At 41.7% G+C, this 17,583-nt stretch overlaps 1 protein-coding gene across 7 annotated transcripts in view; it reads right to left on the bottom strand.

The window, feature by feature from the left end:
* fat1a (FAT atypical cadherin 1a) overlaps nucleotides 1-17,583 on the bottom strand; it is a 90,437-nt gene that overhangs the window by 3,546 nt on the left and 69,308 nt on the right. For 4 of the 7 annotated variants that reach the window (XM_055056346.1, XM_055056347.1, XM_055056348.1 and 1 more), the window contains 14 exons: nucleotides 16,004-16,390; nucleotides 15,569-15,783; nucleotides 13,000-13,137; nucleotides 12,665-12,808; nucleotides 10,648-10,845; nucleotides 9,215-9,808; nucleotides 8,353-8,575; nucleotides 8,136-8,267; nucleotides 7,098-7,255; nucleotides 6,033-6,501; nucleotides 5,617-5,770; nucleotides 4,450-4,560; nucleotides 3,731-4,374; nucleotides 2,733-2,870 (listed from right to left, as the gene is read on the bottom strand). In XM_055056346.1, coding sequence (XP_054912321.1) covers nucleotides 2,733-2,870; nucleotides 3,731-4,374; nucleotides 4,450-4,560; nucleotides 5,617-5,770; nucleotides 6,033-6,501; nucleotides 7,098-7,255; nucleotides 8,136-8,267; nucleotides 8,353-8,575; nucleotides 9,215-9,808; nucleotides 10,648-10,845; nucleotides 12,665-12,808; nucleotides 13,000-13,137; nucleotides 15,569-15,783; nucleotides 16,004-16,390 — 3,705 coding nt within the window. Of the gene's footprint in view, nucleotides 1,013-2,435; nucleotides 2,499-2,732; nucleotides 2,871-3,730; nucleotides 4,375-4,449; nucleotides 4,561-5,616; nucleotides 5,771-6,032; nucleotides 6,502-7,097; nucleotides 7,256-8,135; nucleotides 8,268-8,352; nucleotides 8,576-9,214; nucleotides 9,809-10,647; nucleotides 10,846-12,664; nucleotides 12,809-12,999; nucleotides 13,138-15,568; nucleotides 15,784-16,003; nucleotides 16,391-17,583 lie in introns of all 7 variants that reach the window. The other 3 variants (XM_055056350.1, XR_008607820.1, XM_055056351.1) reach the window with 3 other exon arrangements.

Here is a 17,583-nt window from a genome sequence, read left to right as displayed (position 1 = left end):
AGGGAGAGAGAGAAACAACAGGTCACGTTAAAACCTCCACAATATGCTGAGAATAACAACAAAACAGAGGAGGGGAAGGAATGAGACGCAAATAAAAAAACACATAGGAGCTTTGTCATTTCCTTACACATCGGGGGGATTCCTTCTGTAATTTCTACACACACAGTTTTGGTCAGAAGATTTTAGATGCAGCCATCACTGCCATAAATGTCTGATTCATTTGGGCTCAGAATAATTCACTTAAATGATTCGTCTACTAGTTCATTTCTAAAAAAAGAATTGGGAGAACAACTTTCAATTCTTTGTTGATTTTCTTTGATGCAGCTTATAAGTTGTGGGCTCAAATATATACATACAGCCTCCTAACATCATGATGAGTCAGACAGTAATAATAATAATAATGTGTAAAAATGTATCTTACTTCACGGTTAGAGATGCGGTTTTTATCGATCCCACTCATCCATCCATCCAGTATTGATGCACATAAAAGGTTTTATGAAGGATACATAAGTTTTCCTCTGACAATTTAGACAAACTTTGACCTTCCTGCTAAGAACCCTGATCAGTTCAACAACCTGGTGGATGGCTAAAAAATATGTGTGGTTGGTGTACAAGTTTCTAAGCAACCATTAACCATTAATACAACCATTAATAGTATGTTTTAATTGGAGTCTGTATGTATAGGTTTGACTCTGTGTGGATTAGAAAGAAAAAACAAAAATCCACTTTTCTTCCAATGGCTGTTTTTGAAAAGCTACTGAAGAATTTAAATGAATCACCAAATTCCACAAATTACCATCACATTCCTGCCCAAAACGATCTCAATCCAAACACGAGGAAGTCATAGTTTGATGAGGGCCCTTTGTGTAAGACAATGACAGAGTCTCAACCTGCACTGGACACCAAAACACAGAGGGACAACAGCACCGGTGGACACAAGCCAGAAGAGTACCTTCTCCTTCCACAGTGTCAACAACAGAATTGACAAGGTGGATTACTGTCACAATGGAGGCTTGTGAGAGGCAGAGGGGGGTTGGGGAGAGAGTGGATCAAAGAGACCTGACATTAGTAAAAATGAAAGCCTTGTTCATTTATCAAAAAAGCAAAAAAAAAAAAACAAGCAAACACAGATGGAATGTGGTCGGAGTGATGGCAGCACACACCGGGGTCCTGTTGGCTCTTCACACAGTGTCAGCATGGAGTCTGAGGGGGTTATGGCTGAGGATGAGACCGTGTCAGAGGGGAACACTGTAGCGAGGGTGATGAAGGGGTTTGGGGGAAGGGGTCAGGTTCTGTTTGTGCAACATAACACACAGCTACTATGTACTGGGAACCAGAGGGAGCCACTCACAGTACAGATGGAAGAATCAGGGTAATTCCCCAGAGATCTGAACATAAATTGTTTTTTTTTATTTTTTTATTTTATTTGGATAAGTTCTGATTTTTGACGGTGTGGATGAACGAAGTGATGATGGACTGACCTTCATCATCTACAGGTGCATCTCAGCAAATAAAATACTATCAAAAAGTTAATTTATTGAGTAATTTCATTGGAAAAACACTGAATCTTGTGTTAAGTATATCAAATAAATATAGTTCAAGCCTTTTACTTTGTTCTGCTAGTTGTGATGATGGCTGTGTTTCCATTACCATCTGTGCAAAACTTACAAAAAAAAAACATAATTTCACAATCCTTTGAACATTACAGCTGTCCCTGCGCAACATTTTTCCTTCCACTAAACTTTCCATTCATATGTTTGCCAACTTCTGCTGTAAAAAGCTTTTGGATTTTGTCACTGTCAAGTCAGCCATTTTTCCATTGATTATGTAGGACAAAATGTGAACTCAAAATATCAATTCTATTTAAAAATATGTATTTTTTCTGTAATATTGAAATTGTACGAGAAAATGAATTTGTGGGTTCACAAATTTATTTTCTCGTTTTCAGCAAAGAAAATCAAAAGTACATGCTTAAAATATACCACTATGTGATAAACATAGATAAGTTTGACAATTTCAATTGTATTATTTAAAAATAAATTCTATTACATAATATTCTGATTGACTGAGATGAACCTGCAGGTGAAAATGAGAAAAATTAAATGAAAAGATGGGAGAATGTAATAGAAATAAGAGTACCCTGGTAAAATACTCTTTGATGTTAAACATCCATTTGTCTCTAAATTCACCAAAAAAGAAGAACAGAAAGAAACAGAAGACAAAAATAAAAGATATGTAGGAAAAAATGTCAAATCAAAGGAAGCGATGAGCGACTTTGAAACAAACGTCTTCTTTCTGAAATAACGTCACAAAGTGAGAACAATGAGCCGGGTCCTAAATGGTTTCTATAATTTCCGATCAGTAATCTCGGCAGAACTGATCAGATGGGTAACTTGTGATTCTTCCATCTGTATGGACGGTGACTGAGGACTTACAGGCCGGACCCCCTGCTTAAAACCTGGTTCTGGATCTGTGGACCGATTTGATCCATATGGGAGCTGAAGCCCCGCAGCGAAAAGAAACAGAAAAAAAAAAAGTCATGTGACCCCACAGCCAAGACCGGGTCATTTATTGAGCACATGCAAAAAAAATAAAAATTAAAAATTCTAAGTGTTAGCTGTAAATTTACCAGGCATCACACAAAAACAGGAATAAACTCGTTGCAGAACACCTGAATGTTAAAAATGCAGAGAGCTCTCAGGTTAGCGAGGACTGAACTGTCGGCAGCGTACCGTTGTCGTCACATGACTCCGACTGGAAGGAACTGAGCGAGTGGACCTCAGACATGCTGCCTCTGGTGTTGTACAGCTGACAGGCGCTCTCTTCCACTGGCTTCTTGGTCAGGCAGGGATCCAAGTCCACCACTTTAGCTGCAGAGAAGCAAACCAACCAAGCATTGGGATGCATAAGGTACGTTCTTACTCAAATAGATACTGTAAATATAATCACTACTCAATTCAGGTTGGGCATGAACGCTTTCCTCTGAGCCTGTCAAACAATGAATACTTTTAATCTGATGAACAACAGAGTTGCTGTGAATTAATCCCAATTAAATAGTTGCTAACATAAATAAACTTAATAAGTTTATTGATTTACAAATCATTTTATTAGGCCTGTCAGTTGTTTTCTCATCACTTTGATCATTTGTTTTAATGACTGTTCATGTTGTTTTATTTATTCATAGCAGTTTTTGTGTTGCTTAAGTCATTAATAGATTGATGTAAAAAGATACATTGCTACATTGTTTTGTCTACAACAGTAAAAATAATTTTGGCTTTCTTCCTGTGTTCTGAGCACCGCAGGGCAGCGCTGTCAATCAAAATATCAAATGTGGTGCTGCTCATTCCCACTCTTCCTATCCAGCAGCTAGAAGAATCTGTTGTGAATGCCACTGATGATGGCATATAAACAGTTTTCCTGTAAAGGTCGTTTTATTAGCACAATTAGCAGTGAATGCGCATGGATGATTGGCAGCGCTAAGCCCCTCCTCCTGGCTCTGATTGGCTGTTTCAAACTGGGAGCTGTGCATTTCTTCATACAGTAAAGCTAGCTGAGGGAGGAGGTGGAGATTATTTCACAAATAACACACTACCAAAACATACTGACAGGGTTAACAAATATGTAAAAATATATTTTTTGTTAAAGTTATGATGCGTTAATTTTGACAGCCCTGTTTCCCACACAAGGTAACTAGTTAGATTTAAAAGCAGCCAGAGGGAAGCGGACTTACTGTCGTAGTCATAGTCCCAGTTGGGTTTCTGTATGGAGTCGCTGTCTGACACAGAGTTGGATGGAGGGGGTGGGGGCAGGTTGGGCGCCACGCTGCACACCGCCACGGTTTTCCGGTGGCCGTGAACAGAGTCCGGGTTGAAAGTGGTGAACTCCGGGTGCTCCGGGATGGTGGAGCCTTCGAACGAGTTCCTGTCCAAGTTGTTTCGCGAGTCGCTGGGAATGCTGGGAGTGTAGGAGATGGGGCGCACAGGGACCTGAGGGGGGATGTCAGAGTAGATGTTCTTGTTGAGCTTGGAGTCGAAGTACGGCCTCTGGAGGAAGGAGTGAGGCACGCCGGAGCCGCTGGCGTGCTTGTCGGCGCCGCCTGACTTCGACTTGCTGCGGCACGCTCTCTTTCGGATGATGATGAAGAGGAGGACCAGGATGAAGATGCTGAACACGAAGACCACAATGCCGATCACCTCCTCCAGGCCGATGTTCCAGGGCGTGGAGACAAACTGATTCTGCACCTCCTCTGGGAGCTCACACTTCTGCCCGCGGAAACCCAGAGAGCAGTTGCACTTAAAGGAGCCGTATGTGTTCTGGCACTGGCCTCCGTTGGCACACGGGTTCTTGATGCACTCATCGACGTCGCTCAGGCACCTTGGACAGAACGGAGAGGGATTCGGTGAGGTTCTGATGCAAAGTGCCGAGCTGATCCAGTCCAAACAGACATACCTGTCTCCCTGGAAACCAGCTACACACTCGCACACCGGGCCATCCAGGCTGTCGATACACGTCCCGCTGTTTTTACAGGGATTGTCTCTGCAGTACGGCCCCAACTGGCACCTGGGGAAAATGAGGATGGACAGGAGCTTCACTTCTGAGAAGTGTGGACAGAAATCATTTTGTCATCTACATCTCTGAAGAACGGATTAATGTGCTTAGTTGGTGATTTTCTAACATCACAACAAAAAACTTTGGTATTGTATTTTATTTGTATTAGCCGTGATAGACAAACACAAGGAAGTAATTATTGTGAAATGGAGAAAAAAATAACATGTACTTTTTATTTTCAAATATGCAAAATGTATATCTGTCAAACTCTTTTACTCTCACTCTCCTAAATAAAACCTAGCGCAATCTGCTACCTTAAAAATATTCACATCCAGTCTGACTGAGCTTGAACGATTTGGCAAAGCAGAAAGGATTAAAGATCTCTAGATGATTTTAACCCCATGAGCCCCAGTGCCGTAATATTACATCTCTATTTAAAAAAAGATGGAGACAAGTTGACTTTTCTTCTTGATATTTTTACTCAAAATTAAGAGCTTAAACCCTATTGTTGAGTCTTGGAATGCTATTGGATAGGAAATGGACATAAGGTAAAGAAAAACACCTGCTCAGCCAGGACCTGGCTGCGATTACTGAACCAGAATAACCAACAAGTAGACGGTTTGGGGTGATCATTATAATGTCTAAAATATGTATGTGTATAAAATGTATGTACATCGCTTTCACAAAATACTAAATATTTTCTATTACATTTTTAATGTAATTTTTGGCAAGGCTTGCTCAAACAAAAACAACAAAAAATTCTCAAAGCAGAACATTTTCATCTCCAGAGGACCCGCACAAAACCATCTAAAAATTGAAACTTTTTTCAGGTTTTTCTATTTCCAGGTCTTGAAAAAAAATAAACAAATTCAGTTTTGCATCCAGTGGCTGTTTTCCAAAAGTTACTGTAGTACTATCAAATAAATCACAAAAATTCTCAAATTAACACAACATTCCTTCCCCCCCAAAATGTAATCTAAACATGAGATGAGAGGAACGGTTTTTGTACATTAGAAATCACACAAGGAAGCTGGGATGATTTATTAGCAATATTTCTATCACCATTACCTCTGTCCGGAGTACTGGCCTCGGCACTGGCAGTAGAAGTCGTCGGCTCGGGGAACGCAGGTGCCGCCATACAGGCAGGGGTTGGAGGCGCAGGGGCTTATTGCAAGCTCACACTGGGAGCCCATGAAGGAGGAAGGACACTTGCAGAAGTAACCTGTGAAGTTCAGGCAAAAGAAGGCTAATGAGGACGAACATGCGGAACATTCCTGCAATCAGAATTCTGATGAGGAATGGGATTTTGTTACTTTAATTATGCAGGTGTTTCGTGTAAATCTGAACAAATTTAGCATATTTCTTAAAAAAAAACCTTCAGATGAAACTGCCTTGATGTTTCTCTTCTGTCTATAATTTATGATTCTTCTGGTTTAGGGTCGATGTGAATCGGTGCAAATCATCAAAGAGAAAGAAAGACTCACCTCCGTTGACCAAAGAGACGCAGCTCCCTCCGTTGGTGCAGGGGTTGCTGGAGCAACTCTCTTGAGGTGCGAGGGCACAGCCCGGAGTCACGTCCACCATGTCCTCCAGCACGGCCTGCGCCCGCCGGGCCCTGCTGTTCAGCGGCAGCTCCAGGCCGTTCAGCGCCATGGCCTCCATGCAGCCGCGCAGCCCGTTGATGGCGGGCAGGCTGCGGCCCAGACGCTGCGAGGAGTGCTGGCGGACGTGTCCGCCAAAGTAAATGTTGTTGTCGAGGTTGAGCGTGCGCAGGGTGCCCGGAGCCGTGCCCGAGGCGGCGTGCACCTGGTCCAGCACCAGCTTGGCATAATTACCGTCCACCTCCAGGAAGACAGAGTGCCACTCCCCGTCGTTAACCTGGGCGCTGTGGACCGACACCAGGCCGGGGCCGCTACCGCAGTCAAATTTGTACTGCAGCCGTCCGTTTACAATCTGTTTCAAGAGACGAAACGCTGCTGAGTTCCAGAATCATAGCAAATTCTGAATGTTCAGGAAATGTCAGCAGGCCAATCATGTAACTTGGCCTCAGCTCGCAAAACTGCTTTTCGTAGTTTTGAGAAAAATACTCATTTTCATACAGCCGAAACATTGTCTCATCTGAGCATTAAAATGAATAAAGCTTTGTTTAGACACTAAAGGAAGCTTTATTCATTGATAAACTTTGACTTCTGTCCAAACATCTAAATTATGAAAACAATTGGTGTTAAAATCCTTAGATGGCAGCCTGAAACTTCAACGCCTCTTTGTCTGGTATGCACAGCGCTCCTCCACACAGACTGAAAAAGGAATGTGTGTAAAACTCCTGTCTGCTTCCCTTCAGGACTAAAATAGCTTGTGTTAGTTTTTTTCCTACCAGCTAGCCACATTCCCATAGTCAGGCATGTGAATGGAGCTTTTAAATGCCCTTTTGAACCCTTCAGCTCTCGTACACAGACAATATGGGCACTAAGGGGGAGGTCTGCTTCTTTTAATGTGATGAACAAAGGTTCAAATCTGAATATGCAACTACATAATGAGATTGAACACACCTCAAGGATGCTGTAGTCTGTCCCTTTCGCGTACATGACAGTGGCGTGACTGGAGAAGGTCCGCAGCCTCAGAGACAACTTCATCAGCTCCTTGTTGTCGTTCTCCATCAGACGGTACTTCACATAACCGTTTCCACTGAAGGTCAGTGAGTGGCCATCTGAGACAAAAAAAACAACAACAACAACAAAAAAAAAACATTTACTGAGAACAGCAAGAGCAGCAAAGCACCTCAAAACCAACACAAGCAACTAAGGAGACAAGACAAAACAACACGAGGTTCAGGAGTGAAGACCTGACCAACATCGATCAAAAAGAAACCTTTTTGAGTTTTGTACAGAAAAAAATAATTTCAGAAAGCCAAATAGCCTCGTACTTTAGCATCAGTAGTAACCATGGAGCTGATAGTTCACTTTAGCACTGTTAGCATCTAACATTTTGCTATTCATCTTTGCTCAACATTCTTACAGTGTTGACAAGTTGTTTGCATGCTGTCTCTCAGCATCTACTAAGTACTTTTCACACAAACAGTTACAAACAAGTATAAATAATTTTTTTCGAGATCCAGAGAGAAATCCACTGGCCAATGAAATGGGACAATTTTCTGTGATTTAGGCAAGTGGCACCAGCAGCTCATATTGTCTACTAAATCTAATTCCATTACAAATGTGTGTACAATTTTGCAATTTTGGTGTTTTCATAAGAAATACAATTAAAATTGCATGTGAAAAAGTTTGTTCACACAATAAATCAGTAAAAACATGCCGCGCCATCATCCTCCTACCACTTCCTGTCATCTTCCTCATCTTTACTGACAATAGTAACATCTGTGTTGATCATGCGAATTGTGTGATGTGACAAAAAAACAAAAACAAAAAAAAAACATTTCCATTGCATTGCAATAAGCTCATTTATTTTTGTAAACACTATTTACACAGTTATCAGGTCAGCTAATGCACTGCAACTTTACAGTGATCTTAACTCCAGAGAGAGAGAGTTTATGTAGAAAAGATTTTAATATAAAAAAGAAAAGTACCTACCGGAACATTTGCCCTTTTTGGCCTCCGGACACACACAGCTGTAGACGGTGTCTCTGGGGTCAGCCACACAGTCCATCCCCTCTGGACAGGGGCTGTTCTCGCACAGGTTGTTCAGGACAGGACACTTTCCGCCTAAATGTCACGACACATCGCGGTTATCAACAGGAGATTTAATGGAACAAAACACCCAATGTGTGTGTTTGTGTGATTGAAGTACCGTCACACTGGCAAGTGGCCGTCCTCACGTGCCGCGGCGTGACAAAGCTGAGGCGGGCGGTGCTGTATGTGGACATGACGGTTTTATCCAGGGAGATGACCTCGTCGCAGAAGTGCAGAGGGCAATCCAGACCCGCGCACAGCTTCTGAACCACACGCACGATGCGGACCCCGATCATGTCCTCGATCATTGCCACGGAGGAGTTAAGCTTGCGAAAGACAACCTGATGAAAATTCAGCAGGAAATGACTCAGTCAAAGGGATTAGTGTGACCAGGATGTCCAAAGTCAGTCAGTCCTCAATAGCCAGTATTCTGCATGTTTCAGTTGGCACATGATTCAAATGATAGTTCATCGGCTGACCTCTTCAAAAGGCTTTGTATACTGAGATTGTACTGGGAGCATTTGAGTCATCCATGTTGGAGGAGAGACGCATTGAAAACAGTCAGGACACCGGTACTCCAGGAGCACATTGGTTCATCCTGCTTGTTAACTGAAAATTCTCCTTTGTGGTCGTTTTCTGAATAGATTTAACAAACATCTTCATGTTGAAGTTGCTAAAGAGCCGGGGTGCATCAATTGCTGATTATGGGTCGATCACAAACATTTAAAATCTACTGATTCTGATTTTGTTCAATACCAATTTTTTATTTTTCTTTACTGCAAAGTTGCTAAGTATAAAACTATAACTAACCAATTTAGCAGTGCACCCCTACTAAAAGGGCCAGTATTATCGTAATGATACTGCTCTTTATTTTATAACACAATCAAGTAACTATGTCACCTTCAGTTGTTATAAAAAAAACCTCATGAGTGCAAAATGAAATGCAACTTTTTGAAACTTCCTATTCTGGCTGGTCTTACCTCCTGGGACTGGTAGGGGCTCCCAGATCTCTCCAGAGTCAGCAGGACATCCAGATCCCCTTGTTCCGGCTGAAGGCTCACCAACTGGACCTCGCTCCTACGGACCCCGGCGATGTTCCTGAGCGCCCGCTGGAAGTTCCTCCAGTAGTCCCCAATGAACTCCTCTGGAGCGATGTTTCCGAAGCGCACCGCGATGGAGTTGTCCAAGGCCTGACGAGTCGCTTGGCGAATGTGCACATTGACGTCCGCCGGCGTTGTGAAGCGTCCATCAGTCACCGTCACATTCAGAGGGTACTGGCCCACGTCGAGCGGCCGCAGGGCGATGATTTTGCCGTCTGAGGCCGACACCGAAAACAAGGCTCCACTCTCGTCTGCTGGCGAGGAAGCGAGGGCAGCTAGGCTGTAGGTGAGGGTGTCGTAAATGTCCTGGTCAGTGGCGTGGATCTTTCCCAACACGCCCCCGGGGTACTCATCGGCAGCAACAGAAACAAAAATGTCCAGCGGGAGTACGGCGGGGGGATAAACGCTCTCTTCGATGATTCGCACGCTGATGAAGGCGGTGGAGGACAGCTGAGGATTGCCACTGTCAGACACCTGCACAGGAGAGGAGGACGGTGAAGCATTACCTGCCTTCCAACACCAGAGGGCAATCAAACTCTTCCACTGCTGACTCAGTCCCTCGGCTAACAGCATCCACACATTGCAAATGCACCAGATACAGAGAGCCAACAAAACATGAACGAGATCAAACATCTTAACAACCACACTTTTATGGGATTTAGCTGTTGGTTCACAGGAAAACAACCAACAGCAATGACTCAAATCGGAGCTTGAGTGTTGTGTGCACAACATCACACTTTTCATGTCCCATCTGCCCACACATTTCTCCTCTGTTCCCTTCCATCGAGGTAACACGTCACAGAGCCAAATCAAAGCTGCTCTCTGTCCTATTTAGTCATCTATAAGGTGCTTTGAAGCAGCTGTGGACCGTCATGGACTTTCAAAATACTTCTGTTAGATTATAAATCACTTAATATTGCACAAAATGCAATATTAGTTATTGGCTTTCACAACTATTGATGTGGTTTTGATGCTTTTATGTTTTAATGTAAGTCATGTAAAGCACTTTCAACTGTCTTGTTGCTGAAATGTTCTATAAAAATAAACTTCATTAATTGATTGATGTCTACTTCTATTCAAATCACATCAAATGTGATTTTACGTCTATTCAGCTTCTCTGGTAAAGTTTCTCTCGGTGCAGCAAGCTCTCAGTAAAATACTTCAGGGGTTTCTAGGTGAGTGAGCAGACTGCTTGGAGAGGTGATGGAAGATAGGAGGGAAAAGAATATGGATAAACAGAAATCTGCTGAAGCTCAAAGGTTTAAGTTGATGCAAACCGCCGACCCTCGTCTCACCTCGGCTCTGCGACTCACCTGCGCTTGAAGTAAGTAGTGCTCTTTAGTTTTCCTGCTCAGCACCCCTGTGGTCACCAGCGCTCCCTGCTGGTTGATGTGGAAAACGCTGCCCTCGTTCCCCTCCACGATGGCGAAGGTGAAAGGTGGGCCGTTGTGTGAAGCGTCACGATCGCTCACGGCTAGCTGAAGAATGCTTGTGCCTTTTGGTCGATTCTCCTGAGCAGCACAAGAGGTGTGATAAGAAGACATGCTTTGCTTAAAGTCATTGACTTCTTAAATGCATCAATGCTGCTTTGTGCAAAGAAGGAACGTCGCTGAGCTGGACAAAAGGCATTTGAAACTGATCCCACCTCCACGGAATACAGGTGGATCTCAGTCAATCGGAATGAAAATGGAAATAAAGATCAGATTAATGAAACCTTTGTGTTCTTTAAAATATAGTTTGTGCGTAATCGAAATGGCATATTAGAACTTAGCTTGAAGCATCCGGCTTCTGGAAGGTTCTGCTTTAATGCTGACCTTTTCTTACTTTTCATAATTTTTCCATCAGGACAAAAGAAGAGCTATCTCTATGATTCTTTCTGTTTCTAAAGTTTCTGTTGGCTCTGACTGATCAGACAGTAGCAGTTAAAAGAACAGCATGAGTTTGAAAAGAAAGTGGTTCTCTTTTTTGTTCCTGAATAATGTTCACATCTGACATCTATTGAATCTTTTGCAACCCATTACATTCATTCTGCAGAGCTAAAAAAAAAAAGAAGCTATTGATCTTTCTGTGGGCGTGTACACAGAATGTGTAGCTCTGGATTTTTCCCCTCATAGTTGATTTAAGAGAATTTACTGCAATACTTTGATCAAATCTTCATGGGCCATAAAACGCAGTCAGTGAAGAGGTGAAACAATGTTCAGATCTGATGCTCTGCAGCAAGCTGGCATGTGTTCTGTCCAATGATTACATAAATAAATGAATTGCAAATTGAATCCATCATAAAGTAAATAAATATACAATCCTTTAGAAACTGTGACAGTCATAAATCGTTTCATTTATATTAAATTAGCTGATATGTGCAACAGTTTTCCTGTGTTCTAACTGTTTAGCTCTGTTGTAAGAGAGCAAATTAATGAATTTGCTTTTGGATGTTTTCTAAAGATGAACGTAGCTGTTTGTGACGGTAGATAAAGAGCATAAAGAGATGGATAAAGATAATTAAACTCTATGTCAATGAATTATCTGTTCAATAAATTGTTAAGCAAGTTGTAAAAGCCATATGAATACCTAATATGGATCCATAGTAAGAATGTCCAAATCATTTTAGAGTCATACCTGATGTTCCTCGTCCCACCACCAGGGGTTCACACACATTTTTGGAGGAAATTCCAGGATAGACTTTTAGTGTGTTCTAATCGTTTTCATAATGCATGTTTGGCCAAAGGCTGCATGGATTTATGGATGTAGGATTGACATGAAGGAGCTTTGGATGTTCACTTTCATAATTATAGACATAATTATCAGTTAATAGGATGCCCCACTAGTTTAGCATTTTCATCCTTCTCACAAAGGTCTAAACTTGCTGAGTTCATTCATCAGTTAACTTTAGTGCATCAGTCACTTTACTATCCTTCCTAAATGCTGAGGGAAGAAAGCATTCTCTCTTCTGAGCTTCCGCCACTCTATTGATGCAGCTCCCTTTAATGTTTCTTATCTACCCCCTTTCGTCTAGTAAGCCATCCCCTCTCATCTTTCCACCTTGTAGATTTCTCTCTTCTTCACTCCCTCCATCCCTGATCTGCGTTCCTGCACGTTAAGATTCAACCTCTGTCTTTCAATCCCCCTGCTTCTCCCTTCTTCCTACCTTTGTTCTTCCTCCATCCTCCTCCTTGATATTCTGCTTGCAAAGCCTTCCATTATTTCTTTCTCCTAATCTCTCTCCGTGTCCGCCGAGATCCCTCCTGCAGCCCCTCGTCTCTTTTTCCCTCTCCATCTATTTTTTTCACTCTAATCAGCTATCTGCACTGACCCCCCCTCAACCCCTCTCACCTGGATGATGAGGCTGTAGTTGGCCTGGGAGAAAAGGGGTGGGTTATCATTGACATCTGAGATGTCAATGTTGATTATTGCGCTGCTGGAGAGAGGGGGCACCCCGTTGTCCTCGGCGACCACCTTCAGAGTATACCCAGACATCTGGGAGAAACACAGAGCAGGAGTTACTGTACATGAACAAAAGTGCTCTTCTAAGCAATAATGCAAATCACTAAACAAGCCTCCCTATTAAGTCGGCATGAGTCTGATTGGATTTTGCATTCAGTGCAATTAGTTCCTCAATGGATTACATTGCATGAGAACAGTCAGGAAGTATCGGCTGCTCCACTTACTCTCTCTCTGTCCAGCTGGCGAGCGACTTTAAGCTCCCCCCGCAGCGGCTCCATGGTGAACGGGCTGCCTTGGTTGCCGTCCACAATGGAGTAGCGGATGTGATTGTGGGACGGTCCATCAGAATCCTCGGCCATCACCTTTTAGTCAAAGAGAGTGCCACAAAGAATCGGTTAACAACATACACACGTTTATATATATATATATATATATATATATATATATATATATATATATATATATATATATATATATATATATATATATGAAACACCTGCTAAAACATAAAGAAATATGCCACGGAAAATTTTCATTTCTTAGCAGACTATTTTTTATTTACCAAAGTACTTTAAAGCTGCATTTTGTAGCTTTTATAGAAAATATGTTTTTTATATTTTTTTTTAATCTCTCACCATGTCCTAACATTATAATATAAGACAGATCATCTATGAAACAATTCATCTCCTCCTCCTCCCTGAGCTACTCCAATGGCCTTCTGAAGAAATGCACTGCTTCCAGTCAAAAACAACCAGTCAGAGTCAGGAGGAGGGCCTTAGCGCTGTCAACAATCCTCTTGTGCCTGCTGATAAATGTGCTAATGGCAGATAAAAAACCCACAGCTACAGGAATACCATTTCTTCGCTGGGATCGGTGGGCATGCCGACTAGCCTTAGCATTCATGATCTGCTCTGGTATCAGGATAAAGCTGGAGCATAGCAGAGAGAAAAGGGGATGAGCAGCGCCGCCTAAAGAAGGAATGACAGCGCTAAGACCATCCTCCTGCCTCTGATTGGTTGTTTCTAGTTAGCACTGGGCCAATTCAGAGGAACTTGAGTTTTTTCACAGATTATCTCTCATATCATGTCACACTGTCTCCACATACTGAGAGTTTTAAAAAATGTGCAAATAAATATTTTTTCTAAAAGTGCCATACTGCTGCTTTAATGAAGCGAAAAGATTTGTTCTCTGGTGTAAAAAATATAGAGTTTTAAATTACAGGACTTTATTTTATTATTAAAATACTTTGAGATGACATTTGTCTTATGTTAGCATAAGTAACAGTAACTAGTGGAATCAGTATTAACTTGTTCCTAACACAGTTTATTTATGGCTGTAAAATACCAAAAATATGTTTATATTTTTTCTGTTTTCACTTGAGTTGTGCAAGATAAATGCCCCGTCATATTGTATGTGGAAAACGTTGCAAAATTATTTATCAAGTTGTCTCTATCAAGCTGCCATGATTTTTTCTTACATCAAAAATCATGGCATTTTGACAGAGGCATACTTTTGAGAGCCAATGCAAAATTAATTTAGCTATGCAACTTTATACACACACACACACTCTCACACACGCACACAACAAATCCTACACCACTGAAAACCTCAATAAATCCCAAACACAAAAAAAGGATCCCTAGGGAAATTAGCACACAGAGGATTTACAGGTATAAGAGAATGGCATGCAATAAAATCTAATTTTCTGATGGTTCATTTATATTCAGGTACCTTAGATGTACAGATAAAGGGCTGGGAGTGGGGATCATTTTCAAACAGAGGGAAGACAGAAATCAATAGGGAGTTAAAATGAAACGAACTAAAGGTTACAAATATCTCGAGTTGAATAGGAGGCTTAATGAGTCACATAAATTCAGATTCTCTGACTTTAGTATGTGTGTCGGATATTGAACCGGAACGTAGAGTTGCAGTAAGCATGAAGAGCAGCGGTCCTAATTTAGCTGCTAAACCAGATGGTGGTTTGCCACAGGTGCAGATATGTGATAGTGCATTCAGCGAATAATGGACGGAGAGGAGACAGGCCGTGAGCGAGGAAATGAACCACAGAGGAGAAGGTGGATGAACTGACACATCTGGCTGGAGGGAAATCAGGAGTGATGAAAAATGTCAAACCTTTCACATGGTTTTGGAGTGATTATGGGTAATCACAGCAAAAAAAAACAAACAAAGTCATCTGCTCTGTACAAGCTAAGCATATCTACCTTACTAGTGCTGTCAGCCGATTAAAGAATTTAATCAATTAATGACACTGCTGCTGTGATTAATCACAATTAATCAGTATGCCCAACTTCTATGCATGTATAGTAGAGAAAGGAAGCTTACATATGCATAGAAGAACAGGAAACTTGTTCAGGGGACAATTGACAGATAAGTTTATATTATTCAGTTCTTGAGTGCACCACCCCTTTCTGATGCTGCTCTGAGCAAACGCCAATATCAAAAACATTATGAGTATTTAAAAAAAAAAAAAAGTTTGCATGATTGGTTTCATTAACTCAAACCATACATGTGGACGTGAACTCAAGGGCTAGAGACAAAGTAAAAAAAAAAAAAAAAAACTTTTGTTGCCATCAGTTGTTGCAGAAAACTTTCGCCTTTCAATTCATGTGTGTTGAGTGCATAACGCGATGCTGTTAATTAGTCAACCCTCTTTCGGAGACAAGCTTTTAGGTATAAATAGTTTCACTAATCTACATTAGTGAAATGTAGATTCACAAATGCAATTCTAAAATCTTTAGAATTGCATTTGTTAACGACACTGCTAGTCCTTACTGTTAATACGGCTTTCCCGAGCTCGGCGTCCTCGCTGATGACTGTGGTGTAGATGTCCTGGCTGAAGACGGGCTTGTTGTCATTGACATCAGTAAGGTTGACATTCACAGTAGCGATGTCGCTGAGTGGAGGGGAGCCTCCATCTGTGGCCTCCACGGTGATATAGTATTCATGAGATGCCTCATAGTCCAAAGCTTCGATCACAAATACATCGCCTTCAAGACAAGAGGAAGTAAAACTTAAATAACAGAATAAAAGTCTACAAATTAAGAATTTTTAAAAATCCATGGCTAGAAAGTACTATAATCAAAATAATATTTGGAAAGTTATCTCTAAAAAAATAAAAAATAACAGCAGTAAATTTAATATAATTTCACTTGATAAAACACAAACACCAAGCGGAAAACTTCAAAAACATTATGCTGGGACACGTACCAGTGCGGGGGTCCACACTGAACCTGCCGTGTTCGTTCCCGCTGATGATACTGTAGGAAATCTCCCCGTTAGCGTCGGCGTCGCGGCTGGCCGCCTGCACTCGGACCACCTGAGTGCCCACTGCCACGTCCTCGGACAGGTTGGCCATGTACTCCCTGTGCTCGAACACCGGTGGGTTGTCGTTGATGTCCAGCACCGAGACCACCACCTCGCACAGCGAGGAGTGACGTGGAGAGCCCCGGTCGCTGGCATGGGCCTTCAGCTCATACACTGACTGCACTTCGCGGTCCAGGGGGCGCTCCAGGGTGATCACGCCGCTTTGCTCATCAATGGAGAAGAACCCATCAGCAGAGTCAGCCAGGGAGTAGACGATGTCACCGTTAAGACCTAGAATGACCAAAAAAACCCAGAATTGTCCATGACAATAAACAATCACTATTTTAAGTCATCAGTTCATTTTACAATGAATTTGAGAGTCTGGTTGCATAATTATAATCATTATAATCATTATCAATCATTATCAATTATCATTTAACCCACGTAACTGGTACATTAAATTCTTAGACTTGGAGAAGATTTCATGATTCGTCACATTATAAATACAGTCATAAATGAATATTATTGTGATTTTCATATATTTAAAAAAATAAAAACTCTAAAGTGTGGCAAGTAGAACCACAATTTGTACAATTGCAGCTGCAATTCCAAGTTTTTTACCTGTACATACGATAACCAGCCCCTTGTTCTACACTTTGCCTTGTGCAGAGGGTCTGAACGCTCGGCTGCTGAGAAGAGATTCAACGAATGTGAACTCCGTTGAAAGTTTTACATGATTGGACCTGTGAGTTTTTTTTTTTAGTTCTGGCATTTATTTTCTTCCGTACATTTTTTGGGGGGGACTGTTTCTTTATCTTAACAAAATGCTGGTCTGTCACATCAAATCCCATGTAAAACACATGCCACCATGTGGTTGTAATATGCCAAAATGTGCAATGTTCAAACAGTATGAATACTTTGCTGTAAATGAATCATGGCTCACTGTGAGCGCTGGTGCTAACCGCCTGATCTGCCACGTCCTCATAACTCATGTCCTCCCACAAGTGTGATGTACCCGGAAACAAGACAGAGACTGATCACAATAATAATCATAATGCTTTCCTGCAGGTGGTCCCCATTTGGAATCCGCTATTATAGTTCCATTTATCAGGTGAGTGCCCTCCATTCTGTCTAGATCTCATTATCACGCTGGAGAGATGACCGTAGGGAACCTCGCTTATATAGATCCTCATCACTTTCATCTGGTTGGAACGTTTAGAAGACGATTGCTTGATGATACTTAGGAGAATTGTTTAGAGTTATAGCTGCATATATTGTCTTATATGGTTACTTGTAATGACACTCGTCTTGGTCCCTTGGCAGAAATGCTGAAAATTAAACTGAGCTGGAAACATTTGCTTAATTAAGCTGCTACTTTATACGCAGGAAATAAAAAGGCTGCTGTCCCTTCAGTTTTAATGAATTAAGAATAAAATTGTTTATCATATGAAATCTTATTGATATCAAGCTGGGTTTGTTTTCCC

This window comes from Poeciliopsis prolifica, unplaced genomic scaffold (assembly GCF_027474105.1).
Source record: "Poeciliopsis prolifica strain line A6 unplaced genomic scaffold, Auburn_PproV2 SCAFFOLD045, whole genome shotgun sequence".
Classification (NCBI taxonomy): Eukaryota; Metazoa; Chordata; class Actinopteri; order Cyprinodontiformes; family Poeciliidae; genus Poeciliopsis; species Poeciliopsis prolifica.
Note: the sequence above shows the minus strand (reverse complement) of the source record. Positions and strands in the feature narration are given on the sequence as shown.